The following is a 21,340-nucleotide window of genomic DNA, read 5'->3' on the forward strand; positions in this document are numbered from 1 at the left end:
TTTCACTGGAGTCTGACGCTCTCTATGACATCAGTGATGTCAGCCTGTGCAGAACTGTATCTTGATTTATCAAGAGTATTTTCAATTTTCAATCCATCAGTGTGGAGACGAACTGTGACCCGCAGAGTTGGGAGCGACGACTGAGCTCTGGGACAGCGCGAGCCCCGCCTCCCCTCAGCTGCAGCACCTCCCCCGCCCTGCTTCTCCCCTCCCCTGTGCTGACCGCCTGTGGACAGAGACCAGCCCGGGGCAGCGCCGGCGGTCAGGCTGAGTGCGGGGCTTCTCCTCGTGTGACTTCCTTTCGCCCTGACGGATGCAGTGGGATAGCGTGTTTACAGGTATCCTGGTCCCTGCCACATGTAGCATTTTTTGGTTTTCTTAATGAAACAAAAGCAGGGGTAGGTTTCTTTAAACTACAAACATGTAAGGATTTTTTTAAAAATGGAAACTTCTCTCATGTTATCCAACTAGAGCACTTCAGTTTACAAACAGCAAGTCCATGTCTGTGGAGGCGGCGGGAGGAGCCCGTGCAGACGAGACGCTGCCTGCCCCCCTCAGCCCTTCCACAGGACCGGCGCCTGGCTGGCGGGAGGCTTGTGGGAAACGCCCTTTATCGGCTGCAGTGGCGGCCTTTGAAGATGTGTCCAGATGGGGTCTGTCCACCCGTGTCGAGATCGTGATTGTAAAATCGTGCCGGTCACCGCTGGGTCAGGCACCGTCCGCAAGGCCAGGTGGGCGTGCCGCTCGCGGGCCACACTCCGGCCACCTGGTGGCGTCCGCAGCTCGGTGTTGACGTTTGGAGGGGCGTCTGGGTTGCACATGCTGCGGAGGACCTCGGAGGACGTCCACACGTTTTGTTTGGCTTGAACAGTTGGCAAGAAAATGTGAGTTATCTGAAATCGAGTGGTGCGTCCCCACTTCGAGTTCTACAGTTTACACGTCCAGACGGCCTCGAGCTCGTACTGTCGCGGACCTCGAGCCAGAAGCCGTTGCCGTGAGCTTCAGAAACTGCTCTGCAGACTCGCATCTCTAAGTTATTACTGCATCATGGACACTGATCCAGTGTTAGGGTTGCTGACTCTGCTTTTATATTTTAGTTAAGACAGAGTTTGACTTTTTCTTATTTGCGCCGCTTTAGTTGCCGATTCCTGCGAGTTGTCTTGCGTCGCCGGCCGCTGCGGTGCGTGGCCGTGGCCGACCCTGTAGTCTGCGTCACTTCGAGGCCGTGCTGACGGGCAGGCAGATCGCAGCGACCTTGGCGGTGGTGGAAAGGGAGGGTATTTATTCTACAAACTGTGAACTGCAATGACATCCTTGGTGCGGATGAAATGTGTTCTTGTTTTATTTGCAGCATTTTAGTGAAGAGTGCTTCGAGGTGTTTACACAGTGCGGCGCCGACCGTGCACTCAGCGCAGTGGGCAGAGCAGGCTGACGACAGTCAGCTCCAAGTCACAGCTGTGGGGTTCGCTCCTGCAGTCAGGGTGGGCGTCCAGGCGGCGGCTGCTTTCAGAGTCCATCCGGCTTGTCGGCCTCCCTGCTGTGGGTCGTGCTGAACTCTGGACCTCACTTCTTCTGTGACAGATCAGTACAACTTCTGTATTCAGTGGGGTACTGGCCACACCTTCCGTTGTTTCCCTTTGGCTTCACTCTGGGTGACAGTGGCTGGTTTGTGGGAGGAGCAGCACAGACAACCTGGGCCCGGCCGGCACCTCGGCACCTCGGCTGGGGCAGGAGCTGCTCAGTGTCTGTGCGTCCTGGGGTCTTGGTGCAAGATGGAAGCAGTGTTTCTTATCTAAGGTTTCGATTTTCAGCAAGTTGAATGGACACTTTGGTTATTTGAATAAAGATTTTTGACCAAAATTCATAAAATGATATGAGAGAAAAAGAAATTCCAACTAGTTTCTTAGATGTTAAAGTGCCGACTGAGTCCAGCCTCTTGGGGCTGACGGCCGGTGACGGTCACTTCTGACTCCTGGTCACAACGAGCAATAATCCACGTGGCTCGCGCACACACGTACGAGCCTCCCTCTGTCCGACGTGGCCAGTTTCCTGCTGCGTCTCTGTGTGCGGCCGCGGCCGCTGTGGCTGTCCGTGTATCCATTGCGCTTCTCTTTTACCGGCTGGATCGACTGCTTTTCTCTCCCCTCCATTCAGGCTTCTTCACAGAATTTGTTACTGTTTATTAGAAGAATTGCGTTTGAGAGCGTGAATATAAGTGATCAGCAATCATACGAAGAGACAGTAATGCCTTTCTTATCAAGTGTTAAGCACAATTCTTATAACAAACTGTGATAAATTCTTTTTCCTTTTTTCCTTTGCTGCATTATTTTCATATGAACAAACCAAAAACCCATGGTGAGCAGCTGCAGTGCCGGCTGCTGTCTGTGCAGATGAGGAGCCGGCGGTCGTCGGCGGTGGCTGGCGCGGTCACGGCGGGGCTGCGCTCGGGCCGCGGGCCTCCCCACGCCGGCGTGTGCACGTTGGCGTTCCTCGCGGTGTGGCCAGCTGCTGAGTTCACTTGAAGGATGTAGAATACTTTTTTAACAGGACTCAAGTGTGTACAGTTAGGTCAAAGCATTGTGCAATAGTTTCCTTTGATTTTGTACAGTGGAGGGTCGGCAGCATTTGGGCACGTCCGCTCCGACAGCGCAGTGATGCTATTGAATTTAACCAAAGTCTCGTGGCTCTTCCAACTCTGAATGTAAACTGACGACGACACCTGACCACCAAGGAGGTTGTTTGCCCAGAGTTTCAAAGCACATTGTCTACAAATGGAAATTGAAATAATTTATAAGAATATTGACATTACTATGTTTTTTAAAAAGTTCTTAATTTTTTCACTAAAAGGAGGAAACTATTAGTTTTATTGTTAAATATGGTAGATATTGAAATTCCTCTCAGAGAACCGGTGATTCCAGTGGTTCCAGTGGGCAGCAGCCCCGTGAGGATGAGATGAATCCGTGACAATCAGAACCAGTTTCAGCACCAGACATTGAAGGGGAGTTGCTGTTGTTGCGTTGATTTTAATATTTGTACATAAACACTGATTTTTTTGAGCATTATTTTGTATTTGTTGTACTTTAATACCTGTACAGGTTCCAGAAATAAAATCTGGAAATCTTTTTTTTCTTGGTTCGTGTGAATATTTGCCACAAATAGATGTTTATTTAACGCACCTTAAGCTGTAACACACAGATAGATCTTAATCACTACTAAGTTGGTTTTAGGCATAGTAAATACAATATTTGGAAGGTAAGTAATAAATAGGTTTCCTGCAAATTCTCTACAATAAATTTCCTTTTATAATGAAACTGTAGCCAGCCAAAGTGAGGATTCTGTGTTCAGTTTAACTTGGGAAATACTTAGTGCACATCCTGTTTCCAGCGCTGTTCTGAGGAGCTGCCTTCAGAAACCTTGCGTCTGGAATCTGACCACGTTACTTGGCGGAACAGATTCAGGGCAGTCACAGCTCAGAGGACCAGAAACGCCTTCCCTGAGCGTTCCCCCCTTCGGGCCGACGCTCTTCGGTCCAGGCTCCCCTGGGCCCCGTTCTCACCGTGACCACCGCTCTCTGGCCGGTCGTTCCCTGTGCTCCGCTCTGGCCACAGTGTTAGGCCTGGGGCGGGACAGGGACGGTGACCGGAGCCCGCTCCTCGGCCCTGAGAGCTTGGCTGTGCAGGGCCCAGGGACACGCGTGTGCCTCCCCAGGGGGCTTTGAGGGCAGCCAGGTGACGCCTGAGGCCTGTGTCGTGTTTCAGGCTTTTCGGGGAGGAGCAGAAGAATCTGGTGCCTTCCAGGCCGTGTCCATTTGGGCTGTCATCAGTCCGTGGGCCGACTTCTACGAGGCCTCGCGGCTTCTATAAATGGACGTTCTCATTACACATTCTCTGAATTTAAACTAGTCCCTGGGACAGCACTTCACCTTCCCGCGCAGGTCAGTGACCCCAATCCCCATCCTCTGTTTCTGTGTCGGGGTGGGGGTGGGGTGTTCTGACAACCAGTGCCCTGAACTCAGGCTGTGGGCTCCATGCCCTGTAGGGGGGTGCAGGAGGCAGCCGATCCATTTCACATTGGGGTTTCTGTCTCTCTTTTCTAAAAATATCAGTGAAAACACTTCAGAAGTACCTTTGCCCCACGATTCCGGCACAGACCCGGTCGTGGTCCCACACGAGCTCCCACACCCCCCGCAGCCTCTTCCGAGCAGAAACCGTCGTCTTCACCTCTCCCAGGGCTTTTCACTCGGCAGCGAGGGGTTCGCCTCATATCTGCTGGCGTATACGCTACGCCAACACTCGGCAGCGAGGGGTTCGCCTCATATCTGCTGGCGTATACGCTACGCCAACACTCGGCAGCGAGGGGTTCGCCTCATATCTGCTGGTGTATACGCTAAGCCAACAATGACTTTCCCCAACGTGGTGCGGCCCAGCTGGCTGGCAGCCCGAGCACTGGGTGGGGGACGCGGGAGCCAGCCGATGGATGTGCTCTCACATGAATGTTTCTCCCTCAAAATCAATAAACTTCTTTAAAATAAAGCTTTTTTATTTATTTTTATTTATTTTTTATTTTTTATCCTCACCCGAGGACATTTTTCCATCTTTTGTACAGACAGAGTGGGAGGGAGAGAGAGGAAGAGAGAGAGAGAAACATCGATGTGAAAGGGACACATTGAGTGGCTGCCACCCGCACGACCAACCAGGGCCGGGGACAAACTGCAACCGAGGTACGTGCCCTTAGCGGGAACCGAACCCGGGTCTCTCCGGACTGCAGGCGGATGCGCCAACCGCTGAGCCAAACCGGCCAGGGCAAAATAAAGCTTTTTTAAAAAAATGGGTTTTTACTGATTTTTTAGAGATAGAGATAGAAACATCCATCGGCTGCCTCCTGCGTGCCTTCTACTGGGGATTGAGCCCTCAACCCGGACATGTGTCCTGACCAGGAATCAAACTGGGACCTCTCAGTCCATGGGACATCGCTCAATCCACTAAGCCACACTGGCCAGGCTAAAACAAAACTTTTAAGACAAAAATTAAAACACTATAAAGAACAACCCAGATAGAACAATTAACATGTACCATATTTGATCTCTACGATATGCGTTTTTTTCTTTTAAATTTTTTCCTTTATTGATTTTAGAGAAAGGAAGGGAAAGGGAGATAGAAACATCGATGAGAGAGAACATCGACTGGCCGCCTCTGCATGCCCCTCCGCAGGGATCGGGCCCACAGCCTGGACATGTGCCCTGACCCGAAATTGAACCGGTGACCTCTTGGTGCAGGGTTGACACTCAACTGCTGAGCCACACCGGACTTCGGACCTATTTTAAAGTCATTGGCTTTGTAACACTTTACTCCCAAGTGCTTCATCCCGCCTAACACATCTGCAGGAGTTCGTTTCCGTATTTAGCATGTGGTTCTGGGTAACAGGATCTCCTCAATCAAGCAGATTAGCTTTTTCACAAGCCGAGTCTCCCCGGTGTCACAAGATCTTGGTGACATGCATCTGAGAGAAATGTTGAGGGTCTCCCGTGGCCCTGTGTCTATACAGGGACAAATGCCACGCAGACAAGGAACGTGGGTGGAGCTACTGGGACTGGCAGCTGGGACTGGCTATTTCAGCAAGGCCTTGTGTCGGGCGAGGTGAGGGACTGGGACTGGGCTCAGGGGGCTCTGGGAAGACCTGGCAGGTGAGGGGCTGTGCAAATGTCCTGAGGCGGGGGGGTGCCCAGCAGGAGGCAGTGCGGCCGGCCGAGTGAGCAGATCACGTGTGACCCGGGCATTTGTCCAGGATGGGAGGGGGAATCAGAATTTTGAGCCGAGGCAGGTGCAGGTCTGACGTCCTTCGGAAAGAATCACTCCCAGGGATCTCGTCTGTGATGGGGGCAGGAGGCTTTTAAAATGGGAATAAATTGACAGAAGCTGTTGGTTGTAGCAGTGACGGAGGTTAGAATCTGGTGAGGATTTGCAGGGCCCAACAGATAACCCCTCTTCCTCATCCAAGTCTGAAACGTCGGACACAGGAGTCGGGCTGGTAGAGAGCAGAGTAGTTGTTACTAATAAAAGTCTGGGAGCGGAGGCTTCAGAGCGGTGGGCCGCCCACAGGCAGCTCCTAGCGTGGGACAGCGGCCCAGGACACGTCCTCGGCAGGCCAAGTCCCCGGGTAGGAGTGCGAGGGCTCCGGTGTCCAGTTCTCCAGGGATCATCGTAGAGTCAGCCTTCCTCCCCTGGGTGGACAGAGGCCAGCAGCCTCACTGAGGGAAGCCTTCCACCTGGAGACGTGAGAAATGGGTGCCCACCCCCACTGTCTTTGGACACATTCCCACGTCAAACCATCTCTCACACGCTGTTAATCACCGAGCGCGCGCGCATGTGTAAATGTTCAAATAAAGTAAATAGCACAGTGGCCTCCCCCAGCCTCCTAGCAGCTAAGACCATCTTTTGTTTACAGGCACCGTCCCCCGTAGCTCATGGTGACACGAAAAATACATTTGGCTTTATTTAGCTTATTCTGTAAAATTAAAGTTTCTACAGAAGTTCACACACATCGACAGTAAAAGGGTTGCTGACGTGGCTGAACTGCATACACCACCACGGAGACATATCACATAAACAAAAGGAACATGAAAACTAAGTTCAGGCAGTAGGTTTGACTATAATAAGCTCCCGTGTATTTAGGTGAAAATGAACTAAATTAGAATCGCGACGGAGCAAATGGTTGTTCCCATGGAACTGAGCAGAGATCAAGTAGCCACAGAAACAGAACGCCCACTCGGGTCAGATCAGAGCACATGTTCCGCAGGGGCGCAGAGGCACAGCGAGCGGGACAGCAGCGTGGACTCCGCAGCCGAGTGAGCAGAAACCAGCGCGGCCAGTCAGCTGACAACTGTGTAGTAGTTTGAGAGGAGCTCTTCTCCCTGTCGGACGTCCCTGAGCGCGACCAGCACGACGCAGCGAAGTGGGCTGGAGACGAGAAACATGGAGTCACAAGTAGTAACAGACACAAGCTCACATGTTCATTCAACCAATATGGGTTTCCTTCTCCGCACCATCCTTAGTGTGTGCACTGGCTCTCCAGAAGGAAACAGTTCTCATCCTTGGTGGAGATGTTTAAAAACAGACTGTGTCTATTCTGTATCATTTAAAAAGACCACAGATCATCTGGCCAGTGTGGCTCAGTGGCTGAGCATCAACCCTACACCAAGAGGTTGCTGGTTTGATTCCCGGTCAGGGCACATGCCCAGGTTGTGGGCCTGATCCCCAGTGGGGGGCATGCAGGAGGCGGCCAATCGATGTTCTCTCATCGATGTTTCTATCTCTCCCTCTCCCTTCCTCTCTAAAATCAATAAAGAAAAATAAATTTATAAATAAATAAAATGACCACAAATCAATAAACTTATATAACTTGCTTCCAAACTTAAAAGCACTAGAGTAAAAATGTCTTTGGAGATACTGTAGCTAGGAAAACAACAGAATCACTTGGAAAACACTTTAAGGTTGATACTTACAAAGTGGTCCCTAGAATAAAAATGGACAAAAACAAGCAGAATGAGCTCAGCTCATGGAAAGTTTTAGTTTCAGATAAGTCTACATTAACACATTAAGAAGTGATGAACATAAAAATCTAAGGTAGAATTTTTCACTAAAATAAAGCACACCAAACTCTATATAGCTTTTTTGTAGACAAAATGTTTTCTGAGAGGGAAGCTAGGAAGGCTCTGGGGAGGACCGACCTGTGCCCCTGACAGCTGTAGGCGATGTTGGGCAGGTACTGCCGCAGTTCGATCGGGAATGCCGCGGGCACGTCCAGCTCCTGGTAGCAGACATTGGCCGGTCTGTCTAGGAACAAGTGTGCGCTGTTAGGAACGGCCCTGTGACAAGGTCACGGGAAACAGTGCTGAATCATGACACTGGTTTCTGAATTATTAGAACATGCTCGAATTAATCATCACTATTATGTTCTGGGTACTGGGTTTCTCCCCCCCCCCCCAATTTTTATTAATTTATTTTTGTTACAGATGTTTCTCCTTCCCCCCCTAGACACCCTCCTCCCCATCCCACCCAACATTGTTGTCTGTGTCCATTGGTTATGCATACGTGCGTATAAGTTATTTGGTTCATCTCATCCATCCTCCCCGCCCCCCTACTCTGAGGTCTGTTAGTCTGAACCATACTCCTTTCTATGGCTCTCGGTCTATTCTGTTCATTATATTCCACAGATAAGAGAGATCATGTGGTATTTGTCTTTCTCTGATTAGTTTATTTCACTTAGCATCATACTCTTGAGGTCCCTCCATGTCATCTCAAAGGATAAGAGATCTTTCTTTCTTACAGCTGCATAGTACTCCACTGTGTATATGGACCACAGCTTTTTTATCCATTCGTCTACTGATGGACACTTGGGCTGTTTCCAGATCTTAGCGATTGTAAGCAGTGCTGCTATGAACATGGGGGTACATATATTCTCCCTGATTGGTGTTTCAGGCTTCTTAGGATATATTCCTAGAAGTGGGTTCACTGGGTCAAATGGCAGTTCAATTTTTAATTTTTTGAGGAAACCATAGTGTTTTCCACAGTCGCTGCACCAGTCTGCATTCCCACCAGCAGTGTACTAGAGTCCCCTTTTCTCCACACCCTCACCAACACTTGTTGTTTGACTGCTAGGTTTTATATATAAAAAACATATATATAATTCACTTTTTGACAATCAGGTAGGTTAAGGTTAAGTAGAAGACCCAGGGCTCAAGTTCAGGTCTCCCTAGTGCCAAAGATGGTGCTAAATGTCGCCAGGTGATCAAACTTAGTCTCGTGGGAAAGTCAAGCCCCGGGGAAGGTAAGGGGCTCACAGACTCAGCCACTGAAAGGGGTCACCAGTCTAGTGGTCACTCTACGAGGCTGTACTATCAGACAAAATAACCTCTATTAAACAATGATGACAATAATGATCAAAAGGGCCGGTCTCAGTTGCCTATATTTACTGCCAAACCAAAACAAAACTAGTAAATTAAAGAATTCCGGTTCGTGTACATCATTGTTTCCGCACGTTCTCTCTTTGCCGCCCGTCTCCAAGTTACGGTTCACTCGAGGCTTCAGAGGGCGAAGGGGCTCAACGCCACGGGCTGTGGACACGGTCTCACCACACAGGAAGAGTCCCCTCCGCTGTGCTAGATGCCTCAGCCCCACGGTGCCGACTCACCACTGGAACAGTTGTTGACATACTGTCCTACAGCCAGAGGGTTCTGGATTTCTGCTGTCAGCCACGTACTGTCGCACATTTTCACAGGGCCCAGCCGATCCCTCCCAGTGCACGATCTGAAGCAGGCGAAAGCATGAGCTAAGGGGTTGCTCTTCTGTATTTTAAAATTCAAAACCAGAACGTGAACGCTACAACTGAAGAAGTGCAATTTCTCTTAAAAAACAGCAACACTTGCCCTGGCCGGTTTGGCTCAGCGGTTAGAGCGTCGGCCTGCGGTCCTGAGAGACCCGGGTTCGGTTCCCGCTAAGGGCACGTACCTCGGTTGTAGTTTGTCCCCGGCCCTGGTCGGTTGTGCGGGTGGCAGCCACTCGATGTGTCCCTTTCACATCGATGTTTCTCTCTCTCTCTCTGTTCCTCTCTCTCCCTCCCACTCTACCTGAACAAAAAATGGAAAAATGTCCTCGGGTGAGGATAAAAAACAAACAAACAAACAAAAACAACAGCAACACTTTAGTAGAATCGCTAGGGCCACAGAGGCTGGTGGTCCCGGTCACTGTGGTCTGTCTCCTATGATTCAATTTGAACGCGGCGCCAGCTCACCTGTACACGACTCTCGATATCCCCCTGTCGTTTCCATCGATGAGGACGCCGTCCAAGCATCTGAAGATAAACGGATTTCCGATGGACTGGAAAAAGACAGGCTCGTGTTTCTGATACACTGTACCTGTCACAGCAAGACACAGACGTTACAGCACCTGGTACAAATCACGAACGTCACGACACAGCCTTTCTCTGGAACATAAACATAACCTGTGAGAATTTTTAAAAACTTTTTGTAATTGATTTTTTAGAGAGAGAGGAAGGGAGAGAGAGAGAAACACCAGTGTGAGAGAGAAGAGTCAATCGGCTGCCTCCTGCACGCCCTCCACTAGGGATGGAGCCCCCAACCCGGGCATGTGCCCTGACCAGGAATCGAACCAGGACCTCTCAGTCCAGGGAAGATGCTCAGTCCACTGAGCCACACTGGCCGGGGTGTCAGAATTTGTTTTAATTTCTCAACCTTTTCTCTAATATTTTACCTCCAAGTTAGACTAGCACATTCTCTTTGGCTGTTTTCCGCTTTAGGGTGCCCAAGAGAGAGTGCGCAGAGCCAACGTGTCCACACAGCCTAAACACATGACTTGGTTACTAAAAAGGTGAACACAGCCCTGGCCGGTGTGGCTCAGCGGTTAGAGCGTTGGCCTGCGGTCCGGAGAGACCCGGGTTCGGTTCCCGCTAAGGGCATGTACCTTAGTTGCAGTTTGTCCCCGGCCCTGGTTGGGTCGTGAGGGTGGCAGCCACTCGATGTGTCCCTTTCACGTCGATGTTTCTCTCTCCCTCCCACTCTATCTGAACAAAAAATGGAAAAATGTCCTCAGGTGAGGTTAAAAAAATAATAAAAATGTGAACACATTTCAGGCTCAGTTTTACAGTTGTGGAGTTTTTCTTGTTTTAATTGATGAGAGACATTGATTTGTTGTTCCCCTTATGTATTTATTGGTGGATTCTTATTTGTGCCCTGACCTGGGATCAACCTTGGCATATCGGGTGGACACTCTAACCGACTGAGGTACACAGCTAGGGCTGGGGGTTTTTGTTGTTGTTGTTTGTTTTTAATCCTCACTCGAGGATATTTTTCTATTTATCTTCAGATAGAGTGGGAGGGAGGGAGAGAGAGAAACATCCATGTGAAAGAGACACATCGACTGGTTGCTTCCCGCACAATCCCGACCAGGGCCGGGGACAAACCACAAGCGAGGTGCATGCCCTTGACTGGAATCGAACCCGCAACTCATTGGTCCACGGGCCAACGCTCCAACCGCTGAGACAAAACAACCGGGGCTGTTTGTTTTTTAAGTTAAGTGCAATTTGACATCTATCATAGCACCTTTTAATGAATGTGTTTTATTAATGACCAATTAGACAGGCACGTGGGAACAGATGATTCTGACATTCGGGCTGTTTCTCCAGTCCCTGGGAATGGGGAAAATTACACACTGGGTGCTGCGTCTGTTTCAGGCATGTTAATCTAGTACATGTATTTTAGTATTTGTTGCTGGTTCTGCTTAGTCTTTACAGAGGTAATTGTGTAGGAAGAAACTGAGACTCCCTTTCTTAGGGATGAAAATTTTAAAACTGTCAAAGGACTTTTGGAAACACAGGTCTGTCTGACTTAACCACCACATATATTTTCCACTACCCCAAACATGATGTTAATTTAACAAAAAATGACATATTCTACTGAGCATCCGAGTAAAAGATCGTTTGCATAGAAGCTGCTTTACTTTCCAAGAGTAGAAATGGCAGGAAGGTCTTTACTCAGTGATTTATGGGTGTAAGCTCTATCTGTCATGTTTTAACCTGTATCCTTTTTACCTTTAGTTGTCAGTTATCTAAGCCAAACAGACTTATTCTGTAGTGCTTTCTAATAAGTCTGATCAAAGCAGGCCATACCATATTCTCCTAAATTTAAACACTGACTAGAAAAATTTCATTAAGAAAAATGCGTTTGGCTCAGTGATTAGAGCGTCGGCCCTTGGACCAGAGAGTCCCAGGTTCGGTTCCCGCTAAGGGTATGTACCTTGGTTGCAGTTTGTCCCTGGTGCCGGTTGGGGTCATGTGGGTGACAACCACTCAATGTGTCTCTCTCACGTCGATGTTTTTCTCCCGCTCTATTTAAAGATAAATGCAAAAGTGTCCTCAAGTGAGGGGAAAAAAGCAAAAAGCAAAATGCATTTATCCCAACAAATATGCATGAATACTTTCTTACACATAAAATAATTTACAGTTAAGGATTTAAAAATCCATGGATATTTGAGTTTTCAATTCAGTTCTCACTCCAAGGATTACAGGGCTAGGTAATTTTCTTTGAACATATGTTTATCAGTATATAAGAAACTGTTGGCACCTGGCCGGTGTGGCTCAGTGGATTGAATGTGGTCCCAGGGACAGAGAGGTCCCAGTTTGATTCCAGGTCAGGGCACATGCCTGGGCTGCCCAGTAGGGGGCGTGCAGGAGGCAGCCAATCGACATATCTCTGTCACATCGATGTTTCTCTCTCTAAAAAATCAGTAAGAACATATTTTTTAAAAAAAGAAACTCTTGGCAAAGTACTAATTGTGCCATTACCGGGATACATGGATACCACTGCACCTTTGGGTACTACTCCTTTAGTAATGAAGACACCTCTTCCAGCAGAAATCAATGAGCTAGTTGCTCGGGCAATACTGAACCCCAATGTCTTATAAAGAATTTCTTCGGGCTTAAAGACATTTCGCTGATGACGTCTGTTCTGAGGCAGTTTCACCCTTGGGTGCTGAACTGACAGCAGGTCTTGATACTTCAGTTGGACAGGCTCGGGAAGCACGGTCAAGATCTCCAACTGCTTGTTGAAATCATTGATGAACAGGGCCTGGAAAACGTTCAGTAATGTTCCTAGGGCATCTTCATCTGAGATAACTTTGTCTTTAAATTCATCTGGAACATACCGGAGGGTCCTGAAAATGGGAAAAATGTCTATTCACTACCCCCCAACTGATAAAAGCCAGACTGTCTCGATGCCTTCTGGGTTGCTGTCCTTCATGAAGATCATTCTCGTGGGTCTGAAGGGCAGAAAACTAAGAATTTTGGCAGAGTTCTTTGGGGTAGAGTTACCTAACTTCCCACAATACCCGTCCAAGTTGAAAACAGCCAAGATTTATGAAAGGCCCGATCTGTACAGATGTTGGGTCCTTACATTCATTGTCCCCCTTTCCAGACAAGGACACTGGGGCTTGGAGACGTTAGGAACGCGCCCAGGTCTCAAAGGCTCACAGTAAGCGGAGGGCTGGCAGCAGCACCCACAGCCACCTTGTGGGTGTCGTGCCCGTGGGACCCCTCACCGCAGTGGCTTTTCCTGGGGGTGCAGTTTCAAATACAAAGGTAAGGTGCCGTCGTACACGCGGTCCCCTTCTCCCCGGGAGTGGGGACTTCAGGGACCGCGTCGCTCCCTCCCACAAGGGCATCGTTTTACTTCTGGACGAAAGGAGGGTTAACGCCGCATCTGAAAGCTCAGGCTGTGACCCGCTTTCGTGGACGTCACGTGGGCGGTCCAAGCCGGCGTCACCCGGGCCCACGTCGCCCACCCCTCGGGCGCCGACTCCGAACCCTAACCCCACACCCCCGCCTGCTCCAGGGTCTCCTCGCTCGTTTTCAGGCGCCAGCCGCGCCGAGCTGTTCCCCGCAGCGCTGGGCCGGCTGCTCTCTCCGCGGACTCACCTCGTCGGCTGTCCTGGGGCACGTCCAGCTCCGGGCTGTGCGGGGAGCGGGCTGCGCCCTCCGTGGGGGTGTCCTTCCTGCTCCAGGACCCAGGCGACCCAGGCAGCCGACAGCTACGCCCACACCGCCCGCGGGCCACGCCCCCTGGCCCCCCCGGCCCCGGGCGCGACTGGAAATAGGCTCAGGCCCCGCCCACCTACAGCTGCACGCCCACCTCGGGCCCTGCCCGCCTCAGGCTCCACCCACCACGAGCCTGTGGCTTCAGGTCCCTTGGCCGCCAGAAGCCCCGCCTTCCCGAGGCCCCGCCTTCCTGAGGCCCCTCCTCCCCGAGGCCCCGCCCGCCCCAGCCCTGGGGTCTCAGGCCCGGCGGCCGCCAGAAGCCCCGCCTTCCCGAGGCCCCGCCCCCACGAGGCCCCTCCTCCCCGAGGCCCCGCCCGCCCCAGCCCTGGGGTCTCAGGCCCTTGGCTGCTAGAAGCCCCGCCTTCCCGAGGCCCCGCCTTCCCGAGGCCCCGCCTTCCCGAGGCCCCGCCTTCCAGAGGCCCCTCCTCCCCGAGGCCCCGCCCGCCCCAGCCCTGGGGTCTCAGGCCCGGCGGCCGCGGAGGCGTCTGGGCGCTGAAGGCGGACCCTGTCCCGGGCGCAGGCGCCTCGTCCCCTCACCTGGGGTTGTGGTTTAGGTTCAGCGCGATCCAGGGTACGAAGCGGTACCTGTACCGGCGCCACCACCGACCTAGGCCCCGGAGCAGGCGGCCCGGCATGGCGGCCCCGCGGCGCCCGGACAAGGGCACGCCCCGGCCGGGAGGAGCTGCGGCGCGTGTCCCGCCCCTCGGCCCGGCGCTCCGGCCGCGCGGGGTCCTGGTGCCCGGCGCTGTGGCCCGGGGCCCGCCGGGCGGGTGCGCGGGGCGGAGGGAGCCCGGGCGCCTTGCTTCCTGCGTTCGCTCGCGTTCCCCGCGCGGCGCGGGTTGCACAGCGCTCGGCTCCGTGGGAGCCGCGGACCCGCCGCCGTCCTCGGCCGCAGAGCCGGGACCCCGCACCCACGTGCACGTGGGCAGGCCGCGGGCAGGTGCAGGTGGCCTTGGCACGCAGAAGCCGTCCCAAAGGGGTGCGGGGGAGAGAACGTGGCCGCAGCCTCCGTCATTGTGACGTTGCGGAGGGCGCGTGCCGTCGGGGCCGCCGCAGGTCCACCTGCTGTACCTGGTGGTGGGGTTGGTGCTCGTGAAAGAAGTGACTGTGGTCCCTGCCCCCGAGAGGAACCAGAGGACCCACACTCAGCCCCCAAATGAGCAGATTGTGTCTACAGGGCCAGCGCTTTTTATTTTTAATGTGTGTCATGTCGTGGTTCCAGGACCACGGGCGTGTTGCCGAGACCGTGCTGATGCGCTGAGCTGTACGGGACGTGCAACGTCCATCCGTTTCGGGTGTGCAACGTAGAGATTCCACGTTTATAGATCGCGAGATGCGCAAAGTGTAGTTACCGGCCGTCACCAGGCCCAGTTACACATTTCTTCTTGTGATGAGAACTTGAGAGGTTTACCCTCTTCAGCCACTTTCAAATACGCATCCTCCGCCGCCGTCCTGTGGCCGGAGGGGGGTGTGCGGGCGCGGAGAGGCGAGGTCCCGGCGCGCGCGCATGCTGCGTGTCACGGGCCTCCGCGGGTGTGCGCGGGGTGAGGACGCGGTTCTGGGTTGAAAGGGTCAGGAGTGTTTCGTGGAGGACAGGTGGCGGTCACCGCACGGCACCGGTAGCGCGGACTCCTGCGGGAGCGCAGGTGAGCGGCGCAGCGCTCAGACGCGGCTGCTGCGGAGATGGAGGTGGACGGGCTCTAGTTCCGAGGACCTGCCAGTGGCTTGGAAGTAGTGGGCGCGTTTGTCGTGCTTGTGGGAAACGTCAGTTCGCTACTTGAGCACCACGTCGGGAGCTTGGGAGTGAAGCCACAGCTGGAGAGAGAAGAGCCTTCGGCCAGAGCGCGGAGGAGGTCGCCCAGGGAGAAGCCGGAGGCGAAGGGCAGAGCTGGGCAGCTGCAGGCCACGATGGCAATTGCGCGTGTTTGAGGAGAAACTGGGTGAGGAAGGAGACAGGTGCACACAACGCTTCCAGTGGGTTCCACTGAAAGGAGGGCAGAGACATGGAGCCAGAGGCCGGGAGGGTTTCGGGGACGTGCGGGATGCTGCGGCCCTTTATGTGCAGATGGGAAGGGGGGCGGGAGAGAGAGAAGTTGTGTGGGTATCTCCAGAATACAGCCCTGGAGCGGCAGGGGGAAGGTGGTCCTCCGAGGGGGACGCATTTCAACTGCAGCCCCGCAGGTGTGAGTGTGTCTGGCCCCAGGAAGATGGGGGCTAAACCCCAGGGCTCCTCGTTTCCCAGTGACCTCTGAGGAAGACCTTCCACTGAGCAGAGTCTGGGGAATGGTAGGGGTTGGAGAAGAGACGGTACCGGCCAAACAGCCCGGAGCGGAAGGCCTCCTTGCAGGAAAAGGTGAGCCTCTGTTTACCTGACCGGGTTAGGGGAAAGGGCTCCTCTTCCTGCCCTGACCCAGAGGGAAATGGCAGAAGGCTGAGTTTACGTGGACACAGTAGCTGATATCCAGATATTTAAAGAAATCCTGGCATTATTTCTCTTCTTAATATTCTTTGATGAAATAAAATAACTTAGAGCTTTGACTTTGTCCAAGAAAGAAGTTTTTCAAACTGTAAGCTGGAGAACAGGCTCACCTTTACTTTGATGAGTCAGAGGATACCTTCTTAGTCCCTCCCCCATGCTCCTGGAGTGGAGGTGTGTGTGTGTGGGTGTGGGGGGGGGGGGTAGGAAGTAGGGGCAGATCTCCGATTCCCCAGCTCTCCCAGGAGATTTAAGAATGGTGGGTGTTCTGTGGCTCTTTGGATAGCTACATTGTCTGGTATGGGTAAGATAACTGATGAGGCCCTCGCCGGTTTGGCTCAGTGGTTAGAGCGTCGGCCTGCGGTCCAGAGAGACCTGGGTTCAGTTCCTGCTAAGGGCACCTACCTTGGTTGCAGTTTGTCCTCGGCCCTGGTTGGATTATGCAGGTGGCAGCCACTCGATGTGTCCCTTTCACGTCGATGTTTCTCTCTCCCTCCCTCCCACTCTATCTGAACAAAATATGAAAAAAAAAAATTACTCGGGTGAGGATAAAAAGCAAAAAAAAAAAAAAGATAACTGACTAGTATTTACTCCCTGATAACTGTGTACGGCTTCAAAAGATTACAGTCCAGTTGGAAAAACATAGTTTAGGAAGTGAAATGTTAGTTTTCACAGAGCTTCAGAGTGAGATATACTGAGGTGAGGAGTGTGTCCGGGCAGCAGGGAGGACAGGGGAAGGCTCAGGTAGCATGAGCCAGCGTTCTGAGTGTAGCCGGGGACACTGGGGGTCAGGCCTGGTTCTGGGGCACAGTGGAGTCTTCTAGGGGTGACATGATGTGTGGTAAGACAGACTGAAGACAGAAGCCCAGATGAGAATCCAGCTGTCTTTTATTAAGCCGGAAATGGAATAGATTTGTAAAATATTTTTTAAATGCCATTTTTGGGAGGATTTAGCTACTTTTTATTATAAAGATATGTTATCCATATTAACATTAAAAGATTCTTAATTGTTACTGTTATAATAACCCAGTAATTCTCCATCTGCTAGAAGAAGGAACCTCCCCTGGGTTCCTTGAGCCCGAGTTGTTTTTGCAAAAACTCTTGAAGAGGAAGGTATGCATCAGCCATGACCATGAGCTTAACTAATCAGGAGATGCCAGACGGGACAATGAGGCATTCAAGGCTGGGGTCTAGTAAATGTTAAGAAATATAAAACAAACAACGTGTGCAGTTACTAACTGCTGATATCTGCTTCTGTACACGTAGCTTGCTTGCTCTGCTAAACTCTTGAGTAACCCCCGTCCTATATAAGCAACCCTCCCCCTGAGCTCGGGGCTGCAGTTCTCCTCTGTGTAGGTTGGCTGCAGTCCCTGCGCAGGTAATAAAGCTCCTAATATTCAAAATTACTTGATGTCTGAGTGAGGATGACTCTCCTGGGTTACAACAGTTACTTTAATGAATCAATAAGTAAATATTTTTAAATTTACCTGTTTTAATGTGATATAGTAAATATCAGTAGATATAACCCACATAAACAAAAGATCCTTGGGGACTCTTGAAGATTTTCAGAAGTATAGTGGGGCCCTGGCCTGTGTGGCTCAGTGGATTGGGCATCATCCCATGCACCTGGGGGTCGCCGGTTCTATTCCCAGGCAGGGCACATGCCTGGGTTGCGGGCTCCATTCCGGGTGGGGGGCATGCAGGAGGGAGCCGATTGATGTTACACTCTCACGTCGATGTTTTTCTCTTTCTCTCCCTCTCCCTTCTTTTCTCTCTATAAATCAATTTTTAAAATCTTTTTAAAGAAGTGTAATGGGGTCTAAAGGCAAAACTGTTTGAGAACCAAGTGCTAGAACCACATAATGTGATGCAAAATTTTGAGATGGGAAGTATGTGACAAAGAAGCATTAATCAGACATTGAAGTCAATGCCGGTTCTATGAATCACAGTGTAGTGGATATTGATGAAACTGGACACCAAGATTTCCAAGTTATTCTGTGCTTCGGGACCTAAACTGTTGCAGAGAAGAAGAAAACAGCGGTTTCCGTTAGTCTTCCTGCGAGTTAGCGAAGCCACTTCTCCCTCCAGCCACCCACGTTCCCCTGGGGGGAAGCACTTGTGACAGATGCACAGCTCTGTCGGCGGCGCGGTGTGAACGGTGCCCTGGAGCTGTGGGCACAGTGGCTGGTAGCTTTCAGTAGCTGCTTCTCAGCCCAAACTCAGACCACGGGGGTGGGAGCCGCTGGCAGGAGCGAAAGCACAGAGGCGAGATTGAGCACAGTGGCTTCAGAGGACGTGTGATCTGATCAGAGCAAAAGCTGCCTTAGCAATAGCAGGAAATCAAGTGTTTGGGCAGAGTAAGGCCAGGTCACCGGAACGTCTTGAGATTTGAGGCACGTAGTTATTGAAAGTCTCTAGCAGAGCATCAGCGGGTGGAAATAGTTTGGGAAGCTCGGAAACAGTGGTTGCAGGAGGCTGGGTGGACGGGTGGGTGGCCAGCCAGGGGACAGAAAAGACAGTATCATGTGTCTTGGTACAGCGTTTCCTTGCTTGTGACTGTCTCAGAAGATAGGAGGGTAGAAATGTCCTATTTGATAACAGATAAACATCGAGTCTGGCTTTCAGCTTGGAAAAATGGAATTCTCAGCAACTGCCCTGAGATTTTCCAATTTTCTTTCTTTTTTAAAAAGTTTTTTTTTCTTTATTGATTTTAGAGAGAGAGAAAGAGAGAGAGGGAGAGAGAGAGAGAAACATCAATGAGAAAGAACATGGATTGGCCACCTCCTGCATGCCCCTCACGAGGGACCAGGCCCACCACCTGGGCATGTGCCCTGACTAGGAATCAAACTGGCGACCTCTTGGTGCAGGGTCGACGCTCAACCATTGAGCCACACCAGCTGGGCAGATTTTCCAGTTTTCTAAGAGGAGCACCGAAATAACTGCTCTGTTCCCGAGGAAGGGCTGAGGTCAAGTCTGACTTCAGATAGTTGGCAAAGTGAACTCGCTGTTAGGAGCGTCCTTTAGCTAAAGAAAAGTGTCGCTCTGCCGCCCTCTCCTGGACGTCGTGTGGTTGCCTGAGCAGCTCCTCCGGCCGGCCATCGGTGAGTGCAGGCTGAAGAGCCACAAGCTCCCTGCGAAAAATGAACAAACAAGCCACAGAAAAGAAAACCAAGGTAAAATGCAAAAAGAAATGAAGCCAAATCAATTGTATACAAACTTAGAAATATTCTCCCAACTTTTTATTTTGAGAATTTCTAGCCCAGAGAAAACGACAGTGAGAAACCAAGTATCTTTTATGTAGGGTCACCAACTGCTAAGTACTCCTCACACTGTGGGTGTGTTTTTTCCTTTCCATTTCAAGGTCAGTTCGAGACATCTGCTTTCCCAGAATGACATTTTTCTAACCCCAATACCATGATCTTTAAAAATGGACATTAATTAAAAATCATGTATAGTTCATATTTGAATGTCTCATTTCAAAAGGTCTTTTCATAGCTGTTTGTTCTCTTGTTTTTTAAATTGGATCTAAGTTCACACATTGCATTTGGTTTAATCAGGTCTAATTTAATCTGTGTCCTGCTTTCATTTGTTTTTACAACATAAAACTTTTCTGAAGAAATCAGTCCTGGTGTCTTGCATAATGTTCTTTTTTTTCAGCAGAATAGTGGAAATTATTATTGGGGATGGAGCCCACAACCTGGGCATGTGCCCTGACTGGAAATTGAACCAGCAGCCTCTTGGTGCACAGGACAGTGCTCAACCCACTGAGCCGCACTGGCCAGGGCCACCCTATGTCTTTTGATTGGAGCATTTAGTCCATTTACCTTTAAAGTAATCATTGAAAAGTATGAAGTTATTGCCATTTTATGAACTGTTTCCTGATTGTTTATATATAATTCTCTGGCCCTGGCTGGTTTTGCTCAGCGATTGAGCGTTGACCCATGGACCAAAGAATCGTAGGTTTAATTCCGGTCAAGGGCACATACCTCGGTTGTGGTTTGTCCCCGGCCCTGGTCGGGGTTGTGCGGGAGGCAACCAGTCGATGTGTCTCTCTCCCATTAATGTCTCTCTCTCTCTCGCTCTCTCTCTCTCTCTCTCTCTCTCTCTCCCCCTCCCACTCTATCTGAAGATAAATAGAAAAATATCCTCAGATGAGGATTAATACATATATATATATATATATATATATATATATATAATTCTCTGTTCATTTCTTATCCTCTCGTGTGTTGATTTTCTATAGTGCTGTGTTTGGATTCCTTTCTCTTCTTGTCTGTATTTTATAGATTTTTGGTTTGTGGTTACCATGTGCTTCTTATATTCCAAGCTATGTTTATAGCAGTCTATTTTTAGTTGATGGTCCCTTAAGTTCCAACACACTCTAAAATCACTACAATTTTTACTCAACCTCTTCATGTTTATCTCTTAATTTATTGTTGTAATTACATGTGATCTTTTTACTTTTTTCTTTAACTTTTGTACTGTCTTTATGGTTGCTGGGCCAGTGCTTTTACTAAGTGTCTGCCTTTGTCAGTGAGAATTTTTTCTTTCCTGTATTTTTTTAATTCATTTTTATAGAGTTGGGGGTTTGGTGGATGAACAAAATGTAACCTTGAGGTGTGCATTCTCGCGGCCTGGCCAGCCGAGGACCAACGTATGCGTGTGAATAGATAAGGTCTGCGTGATGGTTGGAACGCCACCCCGAGTGTAAAGTATACGTGTGCATAGATAGGTGTGTGTGGCTGTGGGTTCGGAAAGCCACCCTGAGAATGCCAGTGGGCTTATTGCCCAACTGTGGATGTATTTGTTATGTATCTCCAACAGCGAGAGACAGGAAACATGCTGGGCTTGGCTGTAAGGGACTCGATCTCAAAGACTTAATTACCTAAAACACCATGTAACCTAGGGAACCACTTTGCAAAAAAAAATCGGGCTGTATCCAGAGATCTGGAGCATTTGCTCCCTTGCGAAGCTCCCCCTCACGCCAAGCCGTGTCTGCTCTGCTTGTGGTTCCTTGCTTTGTGACAACCCCCGTCAGGCCAAGAGTGCAGCAATATCTATCTTTTCTTTTCTTCTTAAAGATATCCCTTTAACCTATCTTGTAATACTGGTTTAGTGATGATGAAATCCTCTAGCTTTTTCTTGTCTGGAAAACTCTTTCCTTTGCTTCTAAATGATAGCCCTGCTAGGTGGAGTAATTTTGATTGTAGTTCCTTGCTTTTCATCATTTTGAATATTTTGAGACAGTCCCTTCTGGCC

General features: G+C 50.5%; 1 protein-coding gene across 2 annotated transcripts; it reads right to left on the bottom strand.

Moving 5' to 3' along the window:
* Positions 1-6,550: 6,550 nt before the first annotated feature.
* On the bottom strand, positions 6,551-14,246 carry SETD9 (SET domain containing 9). Of its 2 annotated transcripts, none has more exons than XM_036280186.1 (6): positions 14,143-14,246; positions 12,382-12,725; positions 9,790-9,913; positions 9,190-9,305; positions 7,727-7,832; positions 6,551-6,956 (listed from the first exon to the last, which is right to left on the bottom strand). In XM_036280186.1, exons 1-6 carry the CDS (start codon positions 14,238-14,240, stop codon positions 6,869-6,871), a joined length of 876 nt encoding a protein of 291 aa, XP_036136079.1. In that variant the 5' UTR covers positions 14,241-14,246; the 3' UTR covers positions 6,551-6,868. The 2 variants fall into 2 exon arrangements, with proteins under 2 accessions (XP_036136079.1, XP_036136078.1); XM_036280185.1 differs by having other exon boundaries at positions 12,358-12,725.
* Positions 14,247-21,340: the final 7,094 nt, after the last annotated feature.

This window comes from Molossus molossus, unplaced genomic scaffold, assembly GCF_014108415.1.
Source record: "Molossus molossus isolate mMolMol1 unplaced genomic scaffold, mMolMol1.p scaffold_m16_p_3, whole genome shotgun sequence".
Taxonomy (NCBI): Eukaryota; Metazoa; Chordata; class Mammalia; order Chiroptera; family Molossidae; genus Molossus; species Molossus molossus.

Excerpts from the sequence above, each read along its gene's own strand:
- SETD9 (XM_036280185.1), bottom strand. The coding sequence starts at position 14,240 with ATGCCGGGCCGCCTGCTCCGGGGCCTAGGTCGGTGGTGGCGCCGGTAC. Across the intron at positions 12,726-14,142 it reads AACCTAAACCACAACCCCAG|GACCCTCCGGTATGTTCCAG; the intron begins GTGAGGGGACGA and ends TCCCATTTTCAG. Across the intron at positions 9,306-9,789 it reads ATATCGAGAGTCGTGTACAG|ATCGTGCACTGGGAGGGATC; the intron begins GTGAGCTGGCGC and ends CGCCTGCTTCAG.